The sequence below is a fragment of the Falco rusticolus genome, chromosome 8, assembly GCF_015220075.1.
Source record: "Falco rusticolus isolate bFalRus1 chromosome 8, bFalRus1.pri, whole genome shotgun sequence".
In the NCBI taxonomy this organism is placed as follows: Eukaryota; Metazoa; Chordata; class Aves; order Falconiformes; family Falconidae; genus Falco; species Falco rusticolus.
Window position 1 is genome coordinate 47,884,194 of NC_051194.1, and position 20,433 is coordinate 47,904,626.

General features: G+C 35.8%; 1 protein-coding gene across 1 annotated transcript in view; it reads right to left on the reverse strand.

Moving 5' to 3' along the window:
- TTN (titin) overlaps nucleotides 1-20,433 on the reverse strand; it is a 238,738-nt gene that overhangs the window by 143,692 nt on the left and 74,613 nt on the right. The window contains 29 exon segments of the mRNA XM_037397744.1: nucleotides 2,253-2,330; nucleotides 3,611-3,679; nucleotides 4,368-4,445; nucleotides 4,987-5,079; nucleotides 5,737-5,982; nucleotides 6,265-6,342; nucleotides 6,443-6,499; nucleotides 7,389-7,436; nucleotides 8,118-8,144; nucleotides 8,259-8,336; nucleotides 8,438-8,647; nucleotides 9,219-9,479; nucleotides 9,577-9,844; nucleotides 9,927-10,016; nucleotides 10,368-10,548; nucleotides 10,789-11,071; nucleotides 11,194-11,286; nucleotides 12,296-12,583; nucleotides 13,343-13,633; nucleotides 14,124-14,411; nucleotides 14,564-14,851; nucleotides 15,381-15,659; nucleotides 15,758-16,036; nucleotides 16,128-16,406; nucleotides 16,557-16,844; nucleotides 17,336-17,614; nucleotides 17,740-18,021; nucleotides 18,132-18,410; nucleotides 18,692-18,973. Of these exon segments, the coding sequence (XP_037253641.1) occupies nucleotides 2,253-2,330; nucleotides 3,611-3,679; nucleotides 4,368-4,445; nucleotides 4,987-5,079; nucleotides 5,737-5,982; nucleotides 6,265-6,342; nucleotides 6,443-6,499; nucleotides 7,389-7,436; nucleotides 8,118-8,144; nucleotides 8,259-8,336; nucleotides 8,438-8,647; nucleotides 9,219-9,479; nucleotides 9,577-9,844; nucleotides 9,927-10,016; nucleotides 10,368-10,548; nucleotides 10,789-11,071; nucleotides 11,194-11,286; nucleotides 12,296-12,583; nucleotides 13,343-13,633; nucleotides 14,124-14,411; nucleotides 14,564-14,851; nucleotides 15,381-15,659; nucleotides 15,758-16,036; nucleotides 16,128-16,406; nucleotides 16,557-16,844; nucleotides 17,336-17,614; nucleotides 17,740-18,021; nucleotides 18,132-18,410; nucleotides 18,692-18,973 (5,640 nt within the window).

Here is a 20,433-nt window from a genome sequence, read left to right on the forward strand (position 1 = left end):
CAAAAATGCATATTTCAAAAAGATTACACATGGACATATTTTGCTTAAAAAGCACAACAGCTGAGCAAGCTGAGACAAATGCAATGTTCTGAAGACTACAATAAATGTTATTACAGTGAATGATACTGACCTTTTGCAGGTGGAGCTTCTTCTACTTTAGGAACATGGGGTATTTTTTCTTCTGGAGCTGGTTTCTTAGGTACTTCTGGCAATTCAGAGATACAAATTACAGTAATGTTAAGTAACTAAAATTATAGGTGTTTTAAGACTGCATCTACAGCACAGTTACTGACAACACTGACACAAAAGATACATAGCTAATGTAATTGAAGTACAACTAAAACCAGATTCGCTTAACAACCAAAACCAAAACTGGACATAAACAAGATACTTAGGATAACAAGAGAAGAGTGTTTGTTTAGGTGTACCTTTAGGTGGTGGGGCTTCCTCTCTTTTTGGAACAATTTTTTTCTCTGGGGGAGCTCTCTTAGGCACCTCTGGCACTTAAAAAGATAAAATATAAAATAATTGAACTCTGTATTTCAAAGATTTATTGGAGTATTATAGAATTTCATTAATCCATTTATAAGAATATCAAGACATACCACATAACGCTTAACATACGCTTAACATTCATACGCTTAACATACAAAGGTATGAGACAAAAGCAACATGTATTTGAAAAGAAAAGAAAAATCAAACCAGTCTCTGGAAGCCTATCAAGTGCTTCAAGACTGATTTCTCAACTGAAGAAAGAGCTGCTCCCGTATGTTACCTGGCCTTAAAAACTGTTATATATGCACAAAGAATTATACATAAAAAAAAAAAAATAATCAATTTTTAACACAAACATGCTTACATACAGTCTAACAAAACCAAAAAAAACCCCACCAAAAAAAGATATTCAACAGGTACATGTACACTCCATCACTAAGTATACTTTTGGCATGTGGAGGTTCTTTGGGAAAAGGAATGCATACTTTTTCTTCAGGCACAGGTTTTTTAAGTACTTCAGGAACTTCAAGGTATTAAAATTTACTTAAGCAACCTTTCTAAGGCTTTTCAGTTTTTCTTAGATGATGACATACAACATAGCACACAGACTGTATTTATCATATGCTTCCACTGACAAGTGAATAGTGATTAGGAATACAGCACAACAGTACAGGACTGGTTAAAGCCCACATTAAAAAGATGCTGTACCTTTTGTTGGGGGAGCCACCTCCTTTTTAGCAACAGCAACTTTCTTTTCTGGAACAGGTTTCTTAGGGACTTCAGGCACTTTGGAAAACATTTTCAAAATGAGAGGGCTTTAGTTTTTGGACCAATTATCCAGATTTCAGTAATCCAAGATTGCTTTATAGAACACAGTGTCTGGACAAGTAGCTGCAATACAGTACAGTGTACAACCTTTTGGACATACAGTGGACTATATGGGAAAGACACTATGATACAGTATAAAATTTCAATGTTAACATTATTGCACTATCACCTGTCATGGTACTCTATTGAAACACGCTACACTTGTCTGCAACCTAAATACAAACAACAAGCACAAGATTGTTAGGAACGAGAAAGGCCAAAACTGAGACAAATGAAAGCTGTAAGTGAAGTTATAGCACAAATAAAAAGTGAAAGTATGGAGATAACACAAAATTGAAGAGTGCATATGGAGATAATGCAAACCCAAAGACACGTGGAGAGTAAATTCATAAATATATTCAAGAAAAAAACGAACAATATTATAATGAACAACGACTTGTTTGTTTTTTGGTTTGTTTGGTTTTTTTTCTGTTTTTTACTAGGGCAGTATAAATACCTTTAGCTGGTGGAGCTTCTTTTTTAGAGACAGGAATGGGCTTTCTTTCTTCTGGAGCATGCCTCTTTGGTATCTCAGGCACTTTAAAGAGATAGATGGTGAACACTTAGGAGACAGTAAAATTATTTGATAAATCACAGTAGGCTACTTTCAACATGATGGATAAGCAAACATCGTATGTCAAAAAATATGCTGTTTTACCAAACAGATACAATATGCTAATCTCAAAAAAATCTATTCAAAGAATTATTTAAAACAATGATGAAGAAGAATTGGATTTAGAAATCCAGTAGGGCTTGAACTTTTGAGAGAAGAGCCATAGAGAGATGGAAAATTTCAGCTCTGATCTGCTATCCTTTGGTTAAAAGTGGTACAGGCAGATGATGTGAAAGTTCAGAAAAATGGAGCGCACGATGGTACAGGTTTTATTCACCTTCAACGTGAGGGATCTCCAGTTCTGTAGAAATTACTTCTTCCTCTTCTTCTTCCCACTCTTCAACTTCCTCACGTGCTACAATAGGAATTTTGAAGATATTACATTTGGAGATAGGAAATATTAGTCTGCAGTACATCTGAAACACATTTAAGAAGATATTATGTGTGTCCAGTACACAAAGGTCACTGAAACACATATGCTAATATGTGAAAAAATTTAACCCAGAAAACCAATAGCATGTGCAAATCTCACAGTGAGTTTTGATAAACTACAGATTCAAATTATTTTATAAATCTTAAATATTGATTGGCTTCTCATTCTTAATCAATCTACCTTCAGTTGGGTAAACAGCTTCAAAGAATCTTTCTTCAACTGTTTTCTCATGCTCTGTTGGCTCTTCAAAGAAAAGCATTTAAACAATGTTAAAAGAAAATTGTTGAAATGTTGACATCTATTAATCTAAAGAAAACTGAGGCTACATAACACAATGAACAAGAAGAAGCAATGCATATTGAAAGACAAATATATGGTGTGTCTAAATATGTAATTTGCCATACATAAAAACAGATTAAAAGAAAATCTAGTAGGATTGAAAGTTTGTTTTGATTTGGGTGTGCAGATTTTTGGTTTTGTACATACCTGTGACATATGAATACTCTTCTTCTCTGTGGACAGAAACCGACATCTTTTCTTCTGAAACAGTCCATGTTTCTACTGTCGGTACTTTAAAGATAGGACTTTGTTTTAGTATTTTATATTCTAGATCCACATTTGTGGTAGTCAGCATGTGAGTTTTTATCAAATCTGTATCTCTGTTGCACATTTATGTCTTAGACATATTTAGACAGTCAGTATTCATATTCTAAAATACTGAACACAAAACAAGCATACAAGTATAATATTTAGTATCTGTTATAAACTAAATACACAGACACCTTTAACCCACAAATTTAAAATAAATGCATGCATAAGCTTTAGGAAATAGTATGTCAGAAGAATTTCAAAGGCGGTTCTTCAAAGAAATTTTGGGTCACTGGGACAAAATTATGCTTATTATCTAAGCATAGGCCTGCAGGCAGAACAGATGAAGAAAAATCTAAATCACACTGCAATATCCTGCAGGCTGTTTAACCAAGAATCAAAATGCTAGCCACAAACATGTTAAAAACAAACTTCATGAAAGATAAAAGCATGGTACACATACTATTCAAACACTGGGAGTAGTCATGGCACGACTAGTACAATAGATCCAAATGCGTACAACGCAGGCCCACGTATTCACAAGAAGCACAAGAGCACAACACACATGGTGCTGGAAAAAACGTAAATTGCAATTGAAAGATGCTGATCTGTACCTTCCTTTTTCACAACTTTTTCTTCAATGATCATTGGTTTAGGTTTTGGTGGTAGAACTTTCTTGGTAACTGTTGGCATTAAAATTTTGTTACTCAGTCATTTATTTAGCAAAAAGATCAAAACAAGTCTATAGCTGTCTAGCAATGATGTTGAAAAAACATCAAAAGACAAACATAATCTAACTCAGTGGCTAAGTCAGGCTCCTTGGAACCATGCAAAGCAACAAAAGGAATATGTTTGCTTCTTTTTATTGCTTCTAAAGGGGCTGAGTAACTCAGGGCATTTAGCACACAGGTCATATCCTGACATACACTGAATTGCAACTGACAGATGCATGCTGCAGAATGGGAAATGCTACACAAGAGGAGGTGGTTACCACGAGAATAAGCAGGCATCTTAACTTCATAACCGAACAATTAACCAAGACATCCTGGTAGAGAGGTCAAGAAATCTGAGGAAGATGGGGATTTCACATCTTCAGCTCAGAGTGAAACATACTGTTTCACCCGGTGCAATTTGACAATCACTCTCTTTCTTAAAGCATTGGCAGTTAGCATGTGCATTTAGTATTTTCCCCTATAAAGCTTTTCATTTTCCTTTTATACAGTTCAGCACAAGCTCTTGTTAGATGTTTCAAAAAATGAAAAATTGACCAGATCAGTGTTAAATGAAGACAAAGTGTATGCAGATCAGCTAAGTAACAATAGCCATTACTTTCATGTAAAGATGACATTAAGGTAATTAAACAGTAGTTACCCTCAGCCTGTTTGATTTTTTCTTCTGCAATCCTCTGAGTGGTTACTTCAACTTTTTCATCAACAGGTTTCTTGACAACTGTAAGTGATTCAGATATGTTTATTGTTTAGATAATCTTGCAAATTATCTTCTGGACACAAACCAGGTAGAACTGGCTATATTCATGTTTAGAATGTTATAACCTTTGTGCATCATGTGTGGTGAACAGTGGTGGTAAAGGCACTTCTGAAACAGGTGATCATGCCCCACTCTCCCCTGAGACATATGCAGTGATCTAAGCAGAGGACACTTCACAGAAGTGCAGCGTTCACTGGCTCAAAAGCACCACCTATGCCCAAGGCTAACGTACAGTGAGAAGGAAAGATAACTGAAGCTCGGTTTGATTTTGCCAGCAATTCTTGGTTTGCTTCACCCACTGCTGCCACTATTCTCTCTCCACTTGAAAATATGAGGTGGGAGAAGAGGAAGGATTGCCATGAACCTTGCTCTTGTCACTGTCCAACATAAAGAGAACTATCTTTTTTTCAAGGGAATGTGAATAACCAGCAGTTCAGCTTGAGGAAGATGCATGAGAGATGTTAATCTGCATGTTCCTGTTGGTTTTGCAGGAAAGTCATACCTTTACGAACTGTTACTTCTTTCTTCTCCTTCTTTTCAGCTGTAATTGTTGGTGGTTTTCGTTCAGGCACAGGCTTCTTAGGAAGTTCAACCACTTTAAAAATAATAACATCAGTTAATGATGAAAAATGCATTGTCTAAAGGCTCAATACAGTAGTATAACTAATACCTTTTGAGTGTAAGATTATGAAGTTGAAAAACACAGAGTTTTGCAGATCCAATTGTTGCAGTAAAATTTTCTGCTTATTTCCAAGTTTGATCGTTTCTCATCAGAGCCAAATTCTGTTTCTAAAGGCATAGGTATTACTACTACTCAAGAGAGCTAAAGCAATCAAGGAATTTCAAAATACAGTTATTAAAACCAAGCAATTACTGTGTGAAACATTTAACCTAAATCAAGTTTATTTACAATACATGAAAATGATAGAAGAAATAGATAGAAGAAAAAGACAGAAGAAAAAATGACACATATACTTACAAACTACTAACTCATGTTAGGTTTTAAAGATGTTCTGATATGCAAAGTCCATTGGTAACTGAATTATAGTGTATCAATTTCTATCTGCATCTATAACTTGTCATACTAGAGTCCTTGTCTTATCATCAAGTGTCAGTTAAAACTTGGCAGTATATTAAGGTTCATGATATTGTAACAAAATAAATCCAAAAAATATTTCCTGGCTCAAAATTGTTTGACCTTAAAAATAAATATGAAAAGAGAAAAAATAAAATGGTATGACAATTCAAATACCTTCTTCATGAATTACTCGTTTTTCTTCGTAAGTCACTTCTCTTTTCTCATAAGCTTCTTCCCATTCTTCTTCCCCTTCATCATAGCCTTCTTCCCTGAGATAATAGTCATGGTCTTCTCCATAATCTTCTTCCCATTCTTCATAAGTTTCTTTGGGCTTTTCATATATTTCCTTCTTTTCTTCATGAATCTCTTCTCTCCTTGCCATGGATGTTATTTTGGGCTTCTCTGGAAGCACCTCTGGAACTTAATAAATAAATAAAAATTATTCATATCGCAACCTGGAATTTGCAAGGCATATTGGATGTTTGCAGTTAATGAAATGATTTTGCTCTCACAGATGGTTTAAAGTGACCACTTTTTAAACAGTCTTAATCAGCTTGGATTTTAAATGTATATGTTTTTGACATAAAGAGAATAATCAAACACATTTGATTGATTCAAAGTAATTCAAAACAAACTGACTTGTTTCCATAAGGTAATTTTACTGTCTTAAAAAATGTTTTTTTAAAAAAGGAAAAAAGTTACCTTTAGGTGGTAGGACTTCTTCGGGACCTTTTTTAACCACCTTTTTGGAGACTTTCTTTACTGGAACCTTTTTTTCTGCTTAAAAACAGTATATTTGAAAATTTTAATTTAATTTAAAAACCACCAACATCCACAAAGAAACATGTAGATACTGTACAAATACTTTAACTATTGTTACCTGGCTTTTTCTCCTCTGGTGGTGGAACAATAGGCAGAAGAATAGGAATAGGCGCAGCTTGTAGGAAAAATGAAATGTTTAGAATAAAATGTAAGTATGGTGTTTTCTTGTAAATGAAGAAACCTCTTAGTGTATTTGGAAAATAGATAAGATGATTTTATTACAGCTGCTACATAAAAGCAAACATGATCCTCATTCTGTCAGTTTACGGTAGCTGGAAGAATGTATTTTGAGTGGGAATCCCCAGTCTACCTTTATTTGAATCCTGATTCTTCTCAGCTTTATTTTCTTTACTTCCATCACTTTCCTATCTTTGCTGATAGTAATTCACCTAAACATCAAACCTTTGCCCTCCTGCTGTCACTGAAAGCATTTACCAAATTATCCTGGAAATCAAACCAAGCTTGAAATTATAATTTTCATAGTAAACTAATGAATGTAACAGGAATATATGTAATGTTTGTAGTCTGTAGTCCAATACCAGAGCCTGGAGAAAGACCATTTACAATAAACATGCAATCCATTGTATGGCTTTAAAAGAACATTTGTAGTTTATTTTCCTTCCACCCTGCAAACAGTAGTAGTTCAGATAGCATTTTTAAAAGATATTTCTGTGGCAAAAAGAAGATATGGTGAAAATAAAGCATGATAAGAAGAGGAACATGGAAATAAAAGAAAGATCAAATGAATAAGAAACTCATAGGAAAAAAAGACGGAAAGGAGAAACTCCTTTTAAGAGAAAAGGCTTCATTCCTGCCACTACCTTCCACACAACAAAACAACCCTATCCAAGACAAGCCTTGCTCATGTTATATTTTTACAGAGATAATTAACTAGATCTTGACACTTAGCCATCTAAGATTTTTGTCTGAGGTTCCCCCTGGTGTGCTGCTTCACTGCAGATATAAAACAGCACTATGGAACAAGTATGGTTTTGTTACTCTACCTTCAGCTGGTTTTTGAGGTGGAACTGCAACCTTGGCATCAGGAACATCTAGAAAATCAAAATATTTAATTGACTTAATAAAAAAAATAGATTAGAATATGCTGCCCCCAAGAACAGTGGTTCATGGTACTTTAATCTTGCTTGTTCTAGGGTACAAGGATTGGAGCTTGCTCCTCAAGAACAACCTAGCTGACCAACAGATAACTAATTGCATCAATCTTTCGGTCTGGCCAGACTATACACTGTTTCATTTAGTTTCTAAATAATTCTTGGATCATATTGGAGTAGACTTTTAAGAACATCCAGAAAAGAAGATCATTATATATCTCAAGGAGATGATTTTGCATCCTTGGGTTGTTTTTTTTTTTCAGTTGTGCAGAGGACATTGAATCTATTCATTGGTACCTCTTCATTGTTTTATTTCTCAGTCATTCAAAAAATAAATTAAACTTTTGTGTTTTAAAGAATGTGGCTTCCCATATTGTACAAAATAGGACCCAGGCACATTAATATCACTGAATTTGGAGTTATCAGAGTATTCATTGCCACTATTTATGAGAATAAATAGTTCCTTATATCTATGGATGAGGAATATTTTTTCAGGTGGTAGGTTTGATGTACTATAGCCAGGAAAAAAGGATTTGAAAATAAAAAGTAAAGCAAAGCAATGAACCAAATTTATGACAGAGTATAGAAAGATCTTGTGCCAGTCTTGCTCATGATCTTTACCTGGTGGCTTCAACTCCAGTTTGATTTCTGCAAAAGAATATTAGATTTCTTTTAGGAGTACTTATTTTTCCAGAATCATGTTTCAAATTCACAAATGTGCAGATGGCTATCATCACAAATTTGTTTAGCAAATTTGCTAACCTTTGGTTACCAGATAGAGCTCTGCAGTGCTTCTTGCTTCTCCTCTTGGTTCAAGACGAGCAATTACAGAATATACACCTGTAACAGCCAAGAGATATTTATATGCCTTTATCACTAAAAAAAGACAACAAAACCCAATAAAAGAATGGCATCAGCACAAATATTCCATGCATTTTTACCTTCATCTTCTGCATTAACATTGTGAATAGTCATATAATGACAGCGACCTTCACTTCTGAAGCTGTACTTGGGGCTCTCTCTCAGTTCAGTGGGGCCTTTATACCATGTCACAATTGCATCGTCAAAAGACACCTCACACTCAAAGGTTGCAGACTGGTGTTCACTCACTACAATGTTCTGGATGCTCTTTGTGAATTGAATTGGTTCCGCTGTTTTTAGAAACAAAAAATAAACCAATTGTTATGCGCCACCAGGCCATTTAGCTTATCTAATTCCTTTTCTTTGTTTTCATAAGTACATTATATTAAGAGATAATAACAATAGATCTTGAAAGAGTAAGAAAAAGAGATTCCATCTTCTATGAAGTTTTCTATGTAAGAATGAAGAAGACGTAAGAGTACAACTATAACAAGATTGCTGTGCAGATAAATTATACAAGAGAAGCCATTAAGGAAATTAAAGGTGAAGAACAAGAAAAAGAGGAAGTCCAAGGAAAATATAAGAATATCAGAGAAAAAGAAAACAAAAGCAAGTATGACTCAGATTGTTTGAGGGCCAGGGGACATTAACAATGATGATTTAGTCAAAAATACTAACTTACACAAGTATGTCTCATATTGTTCAAAGAGAAAGGACAGCAAAATTTCTTGTTTAGTCCATTTCCAAATTTGGGAATATGTCTTTAAGAAATTCCTTGCATTTTCAATTGTACTGTTAACGGAACATCCAGAAACTGTTTATCAATACTGCAATAAAAAGATTCTATATCTGTTTACAAACCTTCAATGGCCAGATCTGCAGTTGTTTCTAGATTATCAAGCTTGCAGGTATACTGTCCCTGGTCTTCTGTTCTAACATCCTTGATGATGAGTTTGTGTACTTTGTCAGAGACTTGTGTTGAGTATCTCCCTCCTATCTTAATGGGTCTCCCATTTCTATACCACTGAGACTTGGCATTTGGGATAGAGAACTGACAAGACAGCGTGCATGTGTTTCCTTCCTTGAAAGTAGTGTCATGAAGATGCCGTTCAACTGCAGGTTCTATTAGCATGTTAAAACATACATTTTAGCAGACATCAGACAGTGAAATACTTAAAGTGTAAATTAATTCAAATGCATACTTCAAAAGTACACTTACCAATCACAGTTAGCCTGGCACTGGCAATGTGTGGTCCGCACACTATTCTGAAATTTCCCTGATCTTCAAGTTGGCAGTTCCTGATTCTCAGTATGTGGCGATCACCTTCAATTCTAATTTCGTATTTGTCATTGGAGTCCAGTTTCTGTGTTCCTTTGTACCATGAAAGTTTAATTTCTGGATAGTTAATTTTAATCTCACATTCAAAGATAGCATCCTCATCTGTTAAAACTGTCTGATTTTCAATGTCTCTGATCAGAGTAATAGGCTGAAAAATAGTAGCTTAAATTAGTTTTAGGTTCCCTGTTTTGGGTTTGAATGTTTCACAAATCAGTCCAAAAATTTGTTACCTCTGTCTGTGAGAGTCGTTGCTGAATAAAAGCTACAAGTTCATCAAACTCCTGATCTTCTCTTTGAGCTTTTTCTGTGAGCTCAATTTCCTGTAAAAAGGCAGAAAGTACTCAAAAATTAAAGGATGTTAAATGTCAAGCTGTCATGTTTGTTCAACATAGAACTGGTTCCTACATCAAATTTTCTGTAACTGTATTGTAACTAGTGTTATCTTCCCATCTTAAAAATTGCAGCCAAGTTGTGAAGCTAGGACATACTTTGCCAGAAGGCCCATTCCTCCTTCCTGGGTTTGAGCATGCAAGAAATTGAGAACTCAAAGACCTAATGAGGAACCAGAAATTCCTGCACACACAGTAAAATCAGAGCGTGGACACCAAGTCTGTTCAGAGAAACCATGTTAGATGTAACAAAGCCAAAGCTGCAGTCATGCTATATCTTACCAATCTATGGCTTTCTTCTGCTTGGGTTTGCTTTAGTAACTCAAAGGCTTGCAGGAGGCCACGGAAATCTGTAATTCCATACATGCGAGCATATTTCTCATATTCTTTGGGATCTACATTTTTGAGAAGTTCCAGGATATCAATAGGTTGCTCTTCCTCTTCCTTCTTTTTTGTTGGAGTGCTATTCAAATCAATGATGTAAGTTAAATATACAATGCTTCATTCCTAGAAAGCTGTTCACTGAAAAAATGAATTGGCTGAGAGCTGCAATGTGCAGCGGACCCCTTTAGTCAGGTGCTTCTATTTTTAGTACAGTTATTAATATTTAATGAATATTAAAAATCATATCTTGATCTGAGATATATACAATAAAAACATTTCTTCTGTGTTGATAACAGATTTATAAAAACTTTCCATATACCTTTTTAGTTTTGCCCTGAGATCGCCTTCAACAACTTCTTTCTTTCTTTCTTCAACTTGTAGGTTTACACTCCTCTCAATTTCACCATGTTGGTTAAAAGCTACACATTTGTACATGCCAGAATCAGTTTTTATTGCATCCTTTATTTCTAGTTTAGCTTCATCTCCTCTCTGCTGAATTATAATGCGACCTCCCTGGTTGAGTTGCCTCCATTTTCCCTTCAACCATTTAACATTTGGAATTGGGTCTCCTCCAACTTTTGCAAAAAAGGTTGCCACAGTCTCTGCAGAAAGATGCAAATGAGGAAGCTAAGTCTTTCCAGCTGTTTATGACAGCAAGACGTAATCTCAAACAAAAGGTGTAGGCAAATAGAAGACAATGTACTTTTTTGAAAAGAGTTCTTACTTTCCATGACTTTGATACTCTGAGGCTCTGACACAAAATAAAGTTTTCCTTCCACTTCTGCTTTCTTAGCTGCTGGTGCAGCTGCTGGTTTTTCTAAAAAACAGAGTCAAACAATTTAAACAGATGGTTTAATGTAATATTTTATGCTCACAAGTGATAATGCTTCCAAAGGGATTATAAAAAAGCAATTAATTACAGAGGTGGAACAAAATATTATGCAAGAGAAAAAATGCAAAATACTTTCATATTGTTTTAATTAACTTGTATTTTACTTCCGAGATGAAACTGAACATTGTGGGCCATATTGTGCTGTTCATTAACTTCAGTCAGGTCATTTACATTCTGCATGGATGCAAACTCATAGATGGATATGCAAATAAGAATCCTTGTTTTCTAAAATGTATCAGTATTTAGTAAGGTATTCTCTTTTCTGTCTATTTCTGGAAATTACACCCTCAGAGTTACTTGCATTTTTTTATCAGTGATCTGTTAATTCTTTGTTTCTTTTGCACTGTTCTTAGCCTTGTGGCTAGCCAATTATTATTTTGTATATTATAGAAAAAGATATTATTTCTATATCTTACTGAACTCATGTCTTTTATGCAACGGTAAGGCAAGACCTCCATGTAAAGATTCATGATTAGACAATACTTACTTTCAGTTAAAAGGTCAAAATGCCTTAGCGTTGTAGTAGTCCTGAAGCAATTAGCCTCTAAGGCTACACACTCAATCAAATTATTTTTGTATCTTCCTTTATTATACTGTTTCTATACTTTCCACAGAATATGCATGTCCAAGTAGTTTCATTCATTTAGCTTGCATTTTTCTTGAATTTGGTGTTTAGATCTAGAAACTAAATTTTTAATCTTTTTGGTGAGAATGTACTATTGATTTGACACTGATCTCCACTGTTTATGTCACTATTGATATTTAAATTATTGTTACATATACCGTCTTCCCAGATTGCACAGTTCTGCAAAGAACTAAAATGTACTAACTGTTTGCAATTAGATTATTAATATTTGTATTCCACAGAAAACAAAAGATGGAATTTTGTTTTAAATTTTCATCATATGCCTTGATTTTCTCCATATTACTGTACCTTTAACTGTTACTTTAGATTTGCAAGTATCAGTGCCAGCTGCATTTGAAGCTTTGCATACATATTCTCCTGAATCAGATTTGGTAACTGCAGCAAGTTCCAGAAGAGCTACTCCATTAGCAAAGCTGAAGTTGCATCTGTCTGAAACTCTTATTTCTCTCCCTGCCTTCAGCCACTGAATCCGGATTGGCTGAGATCCTTGGACATGGCAGCTGAGCTGTACAGTATCACCTTCCTCTGCTGCTGCTGGCTGAAGAGGCTGGTCAAAAACTGGAGGCTTTTGAGGTTCTGGAACACGAAAATGCTGGAGTAAATACTCAAAGAAGGAAAGTATGATTAAGAACATAAGAGAAAAGAGATACATGTGATTCTTAAGAAGACAATGTCAAGGAATGAAGGAGGATAAACAGAAGTCTGAGAATGTCAATCATAGTTTTAGAAAATGGAAAAAACATCAAGAGAGTATGTTTTCTATGCAGACGTGCAAGAAATCTCCAGGTTTTCTTCAGAAAAGAAGTCTTTTCTCCACACAGCAAGGACATTCACATGCAAAAAATAACGTAATAGCTAAAGCACCACTATTAGGCTGCAAAACTGTATAAGCACCTTTAAAGAAACAAATATGCAATATATGCAATCTCTTGCAAGAGTATTATGATGAAAGGCCATGCTGCCAAATCACACTGTCAAGGCTGCACAATCTTAGATGTAATTGCACAGAAAAACTGTTACTCCATGAAAAGAGAATGATTAAAAATTCAACAAAAATGTCAGATGTCAATGTTCACTTCATATTAGTCACAGCAAATATTGAAAAAGAAGCCCCAAAGAAGATCCCCCCCCCCCCCCGAAAAACTTTTAATTCATTAGTATACAAAATTGAAATAATTCCTTCTTTTGGGGGTTTAACTCAGTTTTATCTTGCCCATCTATGGACAAATTACTGCTGTCAGAGTAAGAAAAACCAGCTCATAAGATAGAAGCTGTATATTTGCAGCTAACATACAACAAAGAAAAGTAAGAAAGAAAAATAAGACTTCAACTAACCTCTGATAACAACAGAAGATGTACACAACACGCTTCCTGCTTCATTGGACACTTTACAGGTATATAAACCAGCATCTGATTGCTCTACACTCTTTATATGGAAAAGTAAGGTATTGTTTTTGAAAGATATTTCACAATGAGGGCTTGAATAAACTTCCTGATTGTTTTTATACCAAGCAACAGTCAAAGGCTGAGAGCCAGAAACACGGCCCTCAAGTTTAAGTTCATTCCCTTCTGTTTCTTCTACTGCTTCAGATAATTTCTTAGTAAAAGTAGGTGGAGTTTTTCGTTCTGTAAAAAAAAGAATATATTATTCAATTTCTAAGAATCAAACCTGAAATTAAAAATTCTAAAGAAAATGTTTCAAGAAAAATCTGAATATTGGGGAATTGATATTTACTCTTATTTAAATAGGATTTTTTAAAAAATTGAAAGTATGGTAAGATAAAGAGCAGGTATCTTGCTCTTACAGTTACTGTCAGAGTAGATCTTCCTATTTGAAAAATAATCCTCCTAAATCGATTTAAGTCAAATGCCATTAAAAAAAAAAGAGGATTTTTTTTTTAGTTCTCAAGAAAGAAATGGGCCAAAGCCTATAAAGAAACTAGACTGAAGAAAATATTCTTTCATTTCTCTTGTTATTATTGACCCTTCCTAATTCCCTTAAGAGACCTACGGGTATCTCAGAAGTTTTTCTCAAACTTATCTTGCAGAAAAAAGGCTAATTCCTTTACAATTAAAGGAAGAAAAATGTGCACACAATGTACTATGCACTCAGTACCTTTAACAGTCAGTTGAGCTGTGCAAGAGTCTTTTCCAACTTCATTGCTAGCATAGCACGTATACTTTCCAGAGTCTCCTCTGTCAACTTTCAAGATGGTCAAGCGGGCTGTGTTGTCTACATAACTGATCTGGTAGTTTCTTCCTGTTCTAATCTCTTGGTTATCTTTTGCCCAAGTGACTTTAATAGGCTGTGTTCCAGAAATGTGACACTCAAAGTCAGCAGTTTCTCCAATAATACCATCCAGAGGTGTAATTGGGATGTCAAAGAATGGAGGAGTCTTCCCTTCTGAAGAGTGAAAGAAATAAAAAAGCATCACTTTAAAAATCTCAATTTGCTTTAAGCCTCTGTGAAATAAATATTTGTACAATATTAAATCCATATATAAAGCAAAAGTGAGTTTTAAGATATTTCTATTAAATATTTCACAGCCCACCAACCTGTAAGGACAAGCCTTCCGCTAGAAGAAGCAGTCCCGATGGCATTGGTAGCTGTGCAGGTATATTGCCCAATAAGGCTCCTATCTGTCTTCAAAATCTGGAGAGCTGCTACATTATCTATGAAGGATGTGTGAACATTGTAGTCCTCTTTTACACGTACACCGTCTTTAAACCAAGATACTTCAATAGGTTCTGAACCAGCAATGCCGCAATCAAATGTAACTGGTAAGCCAACAGTTTCATGAACATCTCTCAATTTTCGTGTAAAAGAAGGAGGAAGTTTACGCTCTGTAAGGAAACAGGTATTGTACAGTGAGGGCTTCCAGAAGATACGCACTTGTTGCTGTACTCACCAGTAACCACTGCCTAATATACTGTGGAGTATGCTGGATTTTTGATCATAACTTCCAATTAAAAATGTTATTCAGCATATCATTTATTTGGAATCTGATGTGAAAAGAGTGCTGTGCATATGGTTGCAGCAAAATACATGACCATTCTGTCCTCAGTTACACCCAGTGAGCGTATTTAACCCTCAGGACTGACAACAGTGGAAATGATCAAAGCCATATCCTCAGTGGGGAAGGAAGATGCAAAAGCTTGTATCCCTACAGAAAAGCTGTGGTCAGTAAGAGATGTCTTTTGATTAGCTTTACTGGTAGGCCTTTGCTGATGTAAGACAGTGCCATGGGGTATCTTACACATCAGAAAATAGTAGTGTGTTTAAGAAGGAAAAGGTGATCTTTGTTTTTTTGAAATAGCAAAGCATAGTTAAGAAAAATAGGTCATTTCCTACTTCTTAAAATGAAATATTCACCTTGAACTGTCAGCAAAGACGATGAAGCAGCCTCCCCAATAGTGTTTTCTACTTTGCAGATGTACTCTCCACTGTCAGTACTGTCTACTTGGCTGAAAACCAGAGTGGCAACTTGGTTTTTGAAGTGCATTTTCACAGTAGCAGTTCCTCTCAGCTTTGTATCTCCTTTGTACCATGATACAATCATTTCTGGTGTTCCAGCAACCTGACACTGTAAGGATGCAGAATCCCCAACAGTCACCTGCACTGGCTCCAGGGGTCTAACGAAGTAAGGTGGTTCTGAAGAACAAACACACACAGTTAGCATAGAAAGGTATTGCACAATGACCATTAGTAGTTCAAATAACACTTGATTAAGTGATGGTAGCTTGACGCACCTAGTATTGTGACTGCACCATGACAATTATCTTGTCCAGACTCATTTTCAATATGACAAGAATATTGCCCCTGATCTTGTAGTTTGCTACTAGGGATTTCCAGTATGGCAGATGTTTCTGTAGTGGTGATGTTACACTTTTCAGAGTGTGTTATTTTTACTCCGTTTTTCTTCCATGTCACTGAAATTGGTGGAGTACCCGTATATGTGCATTCCAAGATTAAATTTTTCCCTTTCTCTACACTTAAATCATTCACCTTCTTCACAAATTTGGCTGGTTCTATAAGGAACAACGGGAAGAAAAGAAATTTAAAGCCAAGAGATTATTTTCAGAAGCATAAGGAGCATAAGAAACAGTAGCCTGGACAAACCTTTGACAAAAAGACGTGCTGTGCAAGAAATCTTCCCTGCCTCATTAGAGACCTGGCAGGTGTAGTCTCCACTCTGAAGTGGATGTACATCAAACAGCTCCAGTTCTGCAATTGAATCTTGCAAGGTGATACTGCATCTGTTTCCTGGTACTAGCTCAACGCTACCTCTAAACCATTTAACTTCCAATGGAGAGGAACCTTTTATGATACTGGTAAAGGTCACATTTGCCCCAGATAAAACATTCAGTGTTTCAGGTTTCTTCACAAAAGATGGCGGTTCTAAGTATGCAAATAAAACAGACAGAGAAGAAGTACATTTGAATTTCTGATGAAGAGTATAGTAATCAGAAATATGTAACAAAACCAAGAATGAAGTCTTTTTGAAAATAAATTTGTGCCCTCTGACTCTGACTTCTTATTGATACTGACCTCTAACACTCAAAAATGCGCTGCATTCATCAGACCCTGCTACGTTAGTAGCTGTGCACAAGTAAGTTCCAACATCAGATTCCTGAAGTGCATTCACTTTCAGAGAACAGGTATTGTCTGTAAGGGTAGCCTGATACTTGTCTCCACTGGTAATCTCTTGTCCATCATGAAACCAGGAAACAAGAATAGGTGGTGAACCATAAACTTTGCACTCTAGTACAGCAGAAGAACCCAGCTGACCATATGTTTCTTTCAGTTTTCTTGTGAAAGAAGGAGGTATAATACGATCTGCATTTGTTTAAAAAAAAAAAAATTAGTATTACCATACAGAAGCTTAAAATGCAGAAACTTCCCCATGCATAGTAAAATCAGTTAACTTTATTTTGATATAACTGCTTTAGCAATCTGCTCCTATGCACCCAAGTCATTGAAAAAATAGATAGGTTGATGGTTAGACACATGCTGGAGCTTTCATTCAAACTTTTGACGGACACCTTTTATTTTTGCAGCTCTTTTTCGTAAGCAACAATGTTATGCCAGCTGTCCAAGCAGACAGGTAGATTAAAGCTGAAGAAATCAAGCCCTTGCGACAGCTCCCACCCCTCAGAGGTTAGGTAGGCATTTATTCTTGATGCCTGACAAAGTGGCATGCCAAGCGCTCCTAAGATTATACAACCAATGAGTTTCTCAGGCTGCCAGTCATGAGAAAGTTTGCTGTCTGAAGGCTTTGTAAAGGAACTATAGGATCAGATGTGACTCAAAAAGAATAGTCAACTAACCTGAAACATGCACTGAAGCTGTGCAGCTGCTTTTACCAACACTGTTTTTCACCTCAAAAGTATATTCTCCACTGTCTTCTAGTCCTGCATTGAGGATCTTAAGCCCAGATACTTTATTGAAGAAACTGATTTTGTATTTATGATCTGTGGACAGTTCATTCCCATCCTTAAACCACCTAGCAGTAAGCTCTGGTGTGCCGTCTACCGTGCATTCCAGAGTACAAGAGTCTCCAGCTGTAACTTTCACTGGGCCTGGCTTCTCTACAATGACTGCAGGTTCTGTAATGAGATGCAAGTCACACAATTTTTAAAAACAAGAATGCAATAGTTATTACTATCACAAAATTTGAAATTTTAAAGTGAAAATTTAAAACACATTGTGTTTTTTATCCCATGCTACCAACCTAGCACTGTCAGCGTGGCAAAGCATTCCTGAACTCCAGCATCATTTTTTATCTGACAAATGTATTTCCCAGCATTGGCTGGTTCTGCATTTCCAATCCTCATAGTTGCAATATTTTCTGAATAGGAGATCCAGAGATTATCACTTTCTCTAATGATTTCTCCTTTGTCTTTTAACCACAGAACAGAAATGGGCTGTGATCCTTCTACTGCAGCCTGCAGTTCAATTGACTCCCCAACTACAACAGTGAGATCACTCAGCTTCTTCACAAAGGTTGGCGGTGCTATTTAAGAGAAGATATTTAACAGTAAAAAAACACGCCAGGAGCGGAAAAGTAGGAAGAGTATGACAGGAACAATGAAATGCCAAGAAGGTGCCAATCTTCATACAAACCTCTTAGTGTTACAGAGCCAATACAGGAGTCACTTCCCACATCATTTACAGCTTTACAGTGATATTCACCAACATCTGCAGTATCCACACTGAGAATGTGAATACTAGTAAGGTAGTTCTCAGACATGATCTTGTACTTCTTGCTGCTCCGAATTTCTCGTTTGTCTTTATACCATGAAATCTGGAATGGAGGAGTGCCCTGAAGCTCACATTCCAGGTGAATATCAGACCCTTTCAAGGTCTGGACTGGATGAGGTTTCTTGGTAAAAATAGGGGGTGCTGAAGAAAAAAAAAAGAAAAGAAAAAAAAAAGAGGCTTAAAGTTTGTGTTATTTGAGCAAAGGAGATTAAAGAGGACAGACTATGCAAGTAGCTGTTCTGATGCTGAAGAGCAAAGACAAACCATAAATAAGAAAGATCTCCCACAGCATAACAGGGAAGAGATTTACCATATATTCAGACAGCTCTTGGCCTCTAACTGAAGAAAGTGGGAATTAACAACTCTTCCACAGAGGAGGACTCATACAGATAGAAAGGTAAGGGAAGAACTGGGATTCTGACCTTTTACTTTCAGTGAGGTACTGGTGCTTGCACTACCCGCTGGATTCTGAGCTTCACAAGAATAATCACCGCTGTCTTCAACACTGAGGTTGTGCATTTCAATGACTGCCACTGAATCCACAAAGGACATTCTATATTTTTCGCTGGGATGAATCTCTGTTTCACCTTTGTACCAGGTGACTTTTATTTCTGGAGATCCACCTATTTTGCATTCATACTTAGTGGAATCATGCTGTTTCACAAGTCTTGAGGAGTCTAGTTTCTTAATAAATCTTGGTGGTTCTGCAAAGCCAAAAAGAGGGGAGATGATGCTTTAAACTGCACTGGTTCTTTGAATAAGCAAGGAAATATGTAACAGAAAATGTAAATTTATGCAAACATTCTAATTTTACAATGCTATAATTTTTTCATTTAGATCATTTCAAGTTGGACCAAAATCTAGATTAGGAAGGAAACAAGTTCTCTCTCTGAATTTCAGTTACTTTTTCCTTTATTGTCCCACTCTACTTCTCCTTCTATGTATTCAGTACAGATAGCTGATGTGGTTTTCTTTAAGTAATATTCTCTTGCAATACATAAGTAATCAAAATGCCTGATGGAAATGCAAGAATCCAAACTTTTCAGCCAAGAAATCTTATTAACAGCATTTATGCTCGGCATTATAACAACTACTTTATATCTTAATATGTCATTAACAATCGATCTAGTCAATAAATGTATCTACATTATAACCCTTCACACATTTATTGTAAAGCCAAACATAAAGGTGCATATAAGGAATAAAGGTTAAGTAGTTTAGGTAGCAAAACAAAGAATTTCAAAATAATCATACTGGGAAGAATTATGAGATAGCTGGTATTACACAAATTGGTGTTAACAGTCCTGTGACTGAAAAGTAAACCGGACAGTTGCATTTTGTTCTGTAAGGAGAGAAAGGAGTGAAGGTTTAACACATTTCATCAAAAGTACCATAAGGATGATTCAGAATCAGAAGGCTGAATGCTCATAGATCAAAGATTTAACCAGTAAAATGAAGAGGTGGTAATGTGGGCACAACAAACAAATCTCTCTGCAAAACAGGATGAAGCACCTCTTTGTGCATCTGTCTGTAAAGTGTAGGAAGGATATCTATTTTATTGTGGGTTACTTCAATCTGTGGGACATTTACAGAACATCCTATGTTGTTAGTAACAAAACTTCCTTAGAGTTTCTAAAAATAGAAATGATGGCTTTTTAACACAAGGTCTCTTGGAACCTTAGTAATTTACTATCAGATTTCACTTTGACAGAGAGATGATTATCTATCTGCATACTAACAGCTGCTGAATAGTCACAGTCAAATTCCATTCCTTTCCAAAAATGAGGATATATGAGTTAATAAGGTATATACTTAGAATGTGAAGTAGTTTCTAGAACCTAAAGTGATTGTTGAAGCTACAGATTAGGAACATTAGGTGTTAAAGTGGGAAAGTTAATAAAAACTTGGGACATTTTCAAGGGTAGTTGAACAAAAGATCTTAATTCTACAAACAAAAAACTGTGCGTTGTAGAAGTGAGACAGCATCTGCTCAAATTAAATGTGTGCAAATAAATGCACACAAAGAGCTTGCCCTTCCAAGTTCTATAGAAACTGGCTGAAAAACAGTGAAAATCATTAATTTTACAGCCCTGGGGAAACTGTGTAAATTCTAAAGAATTGAAGTGAGTGCCAGTAAGTATGTTCAGGATAAGTTACATGAAGT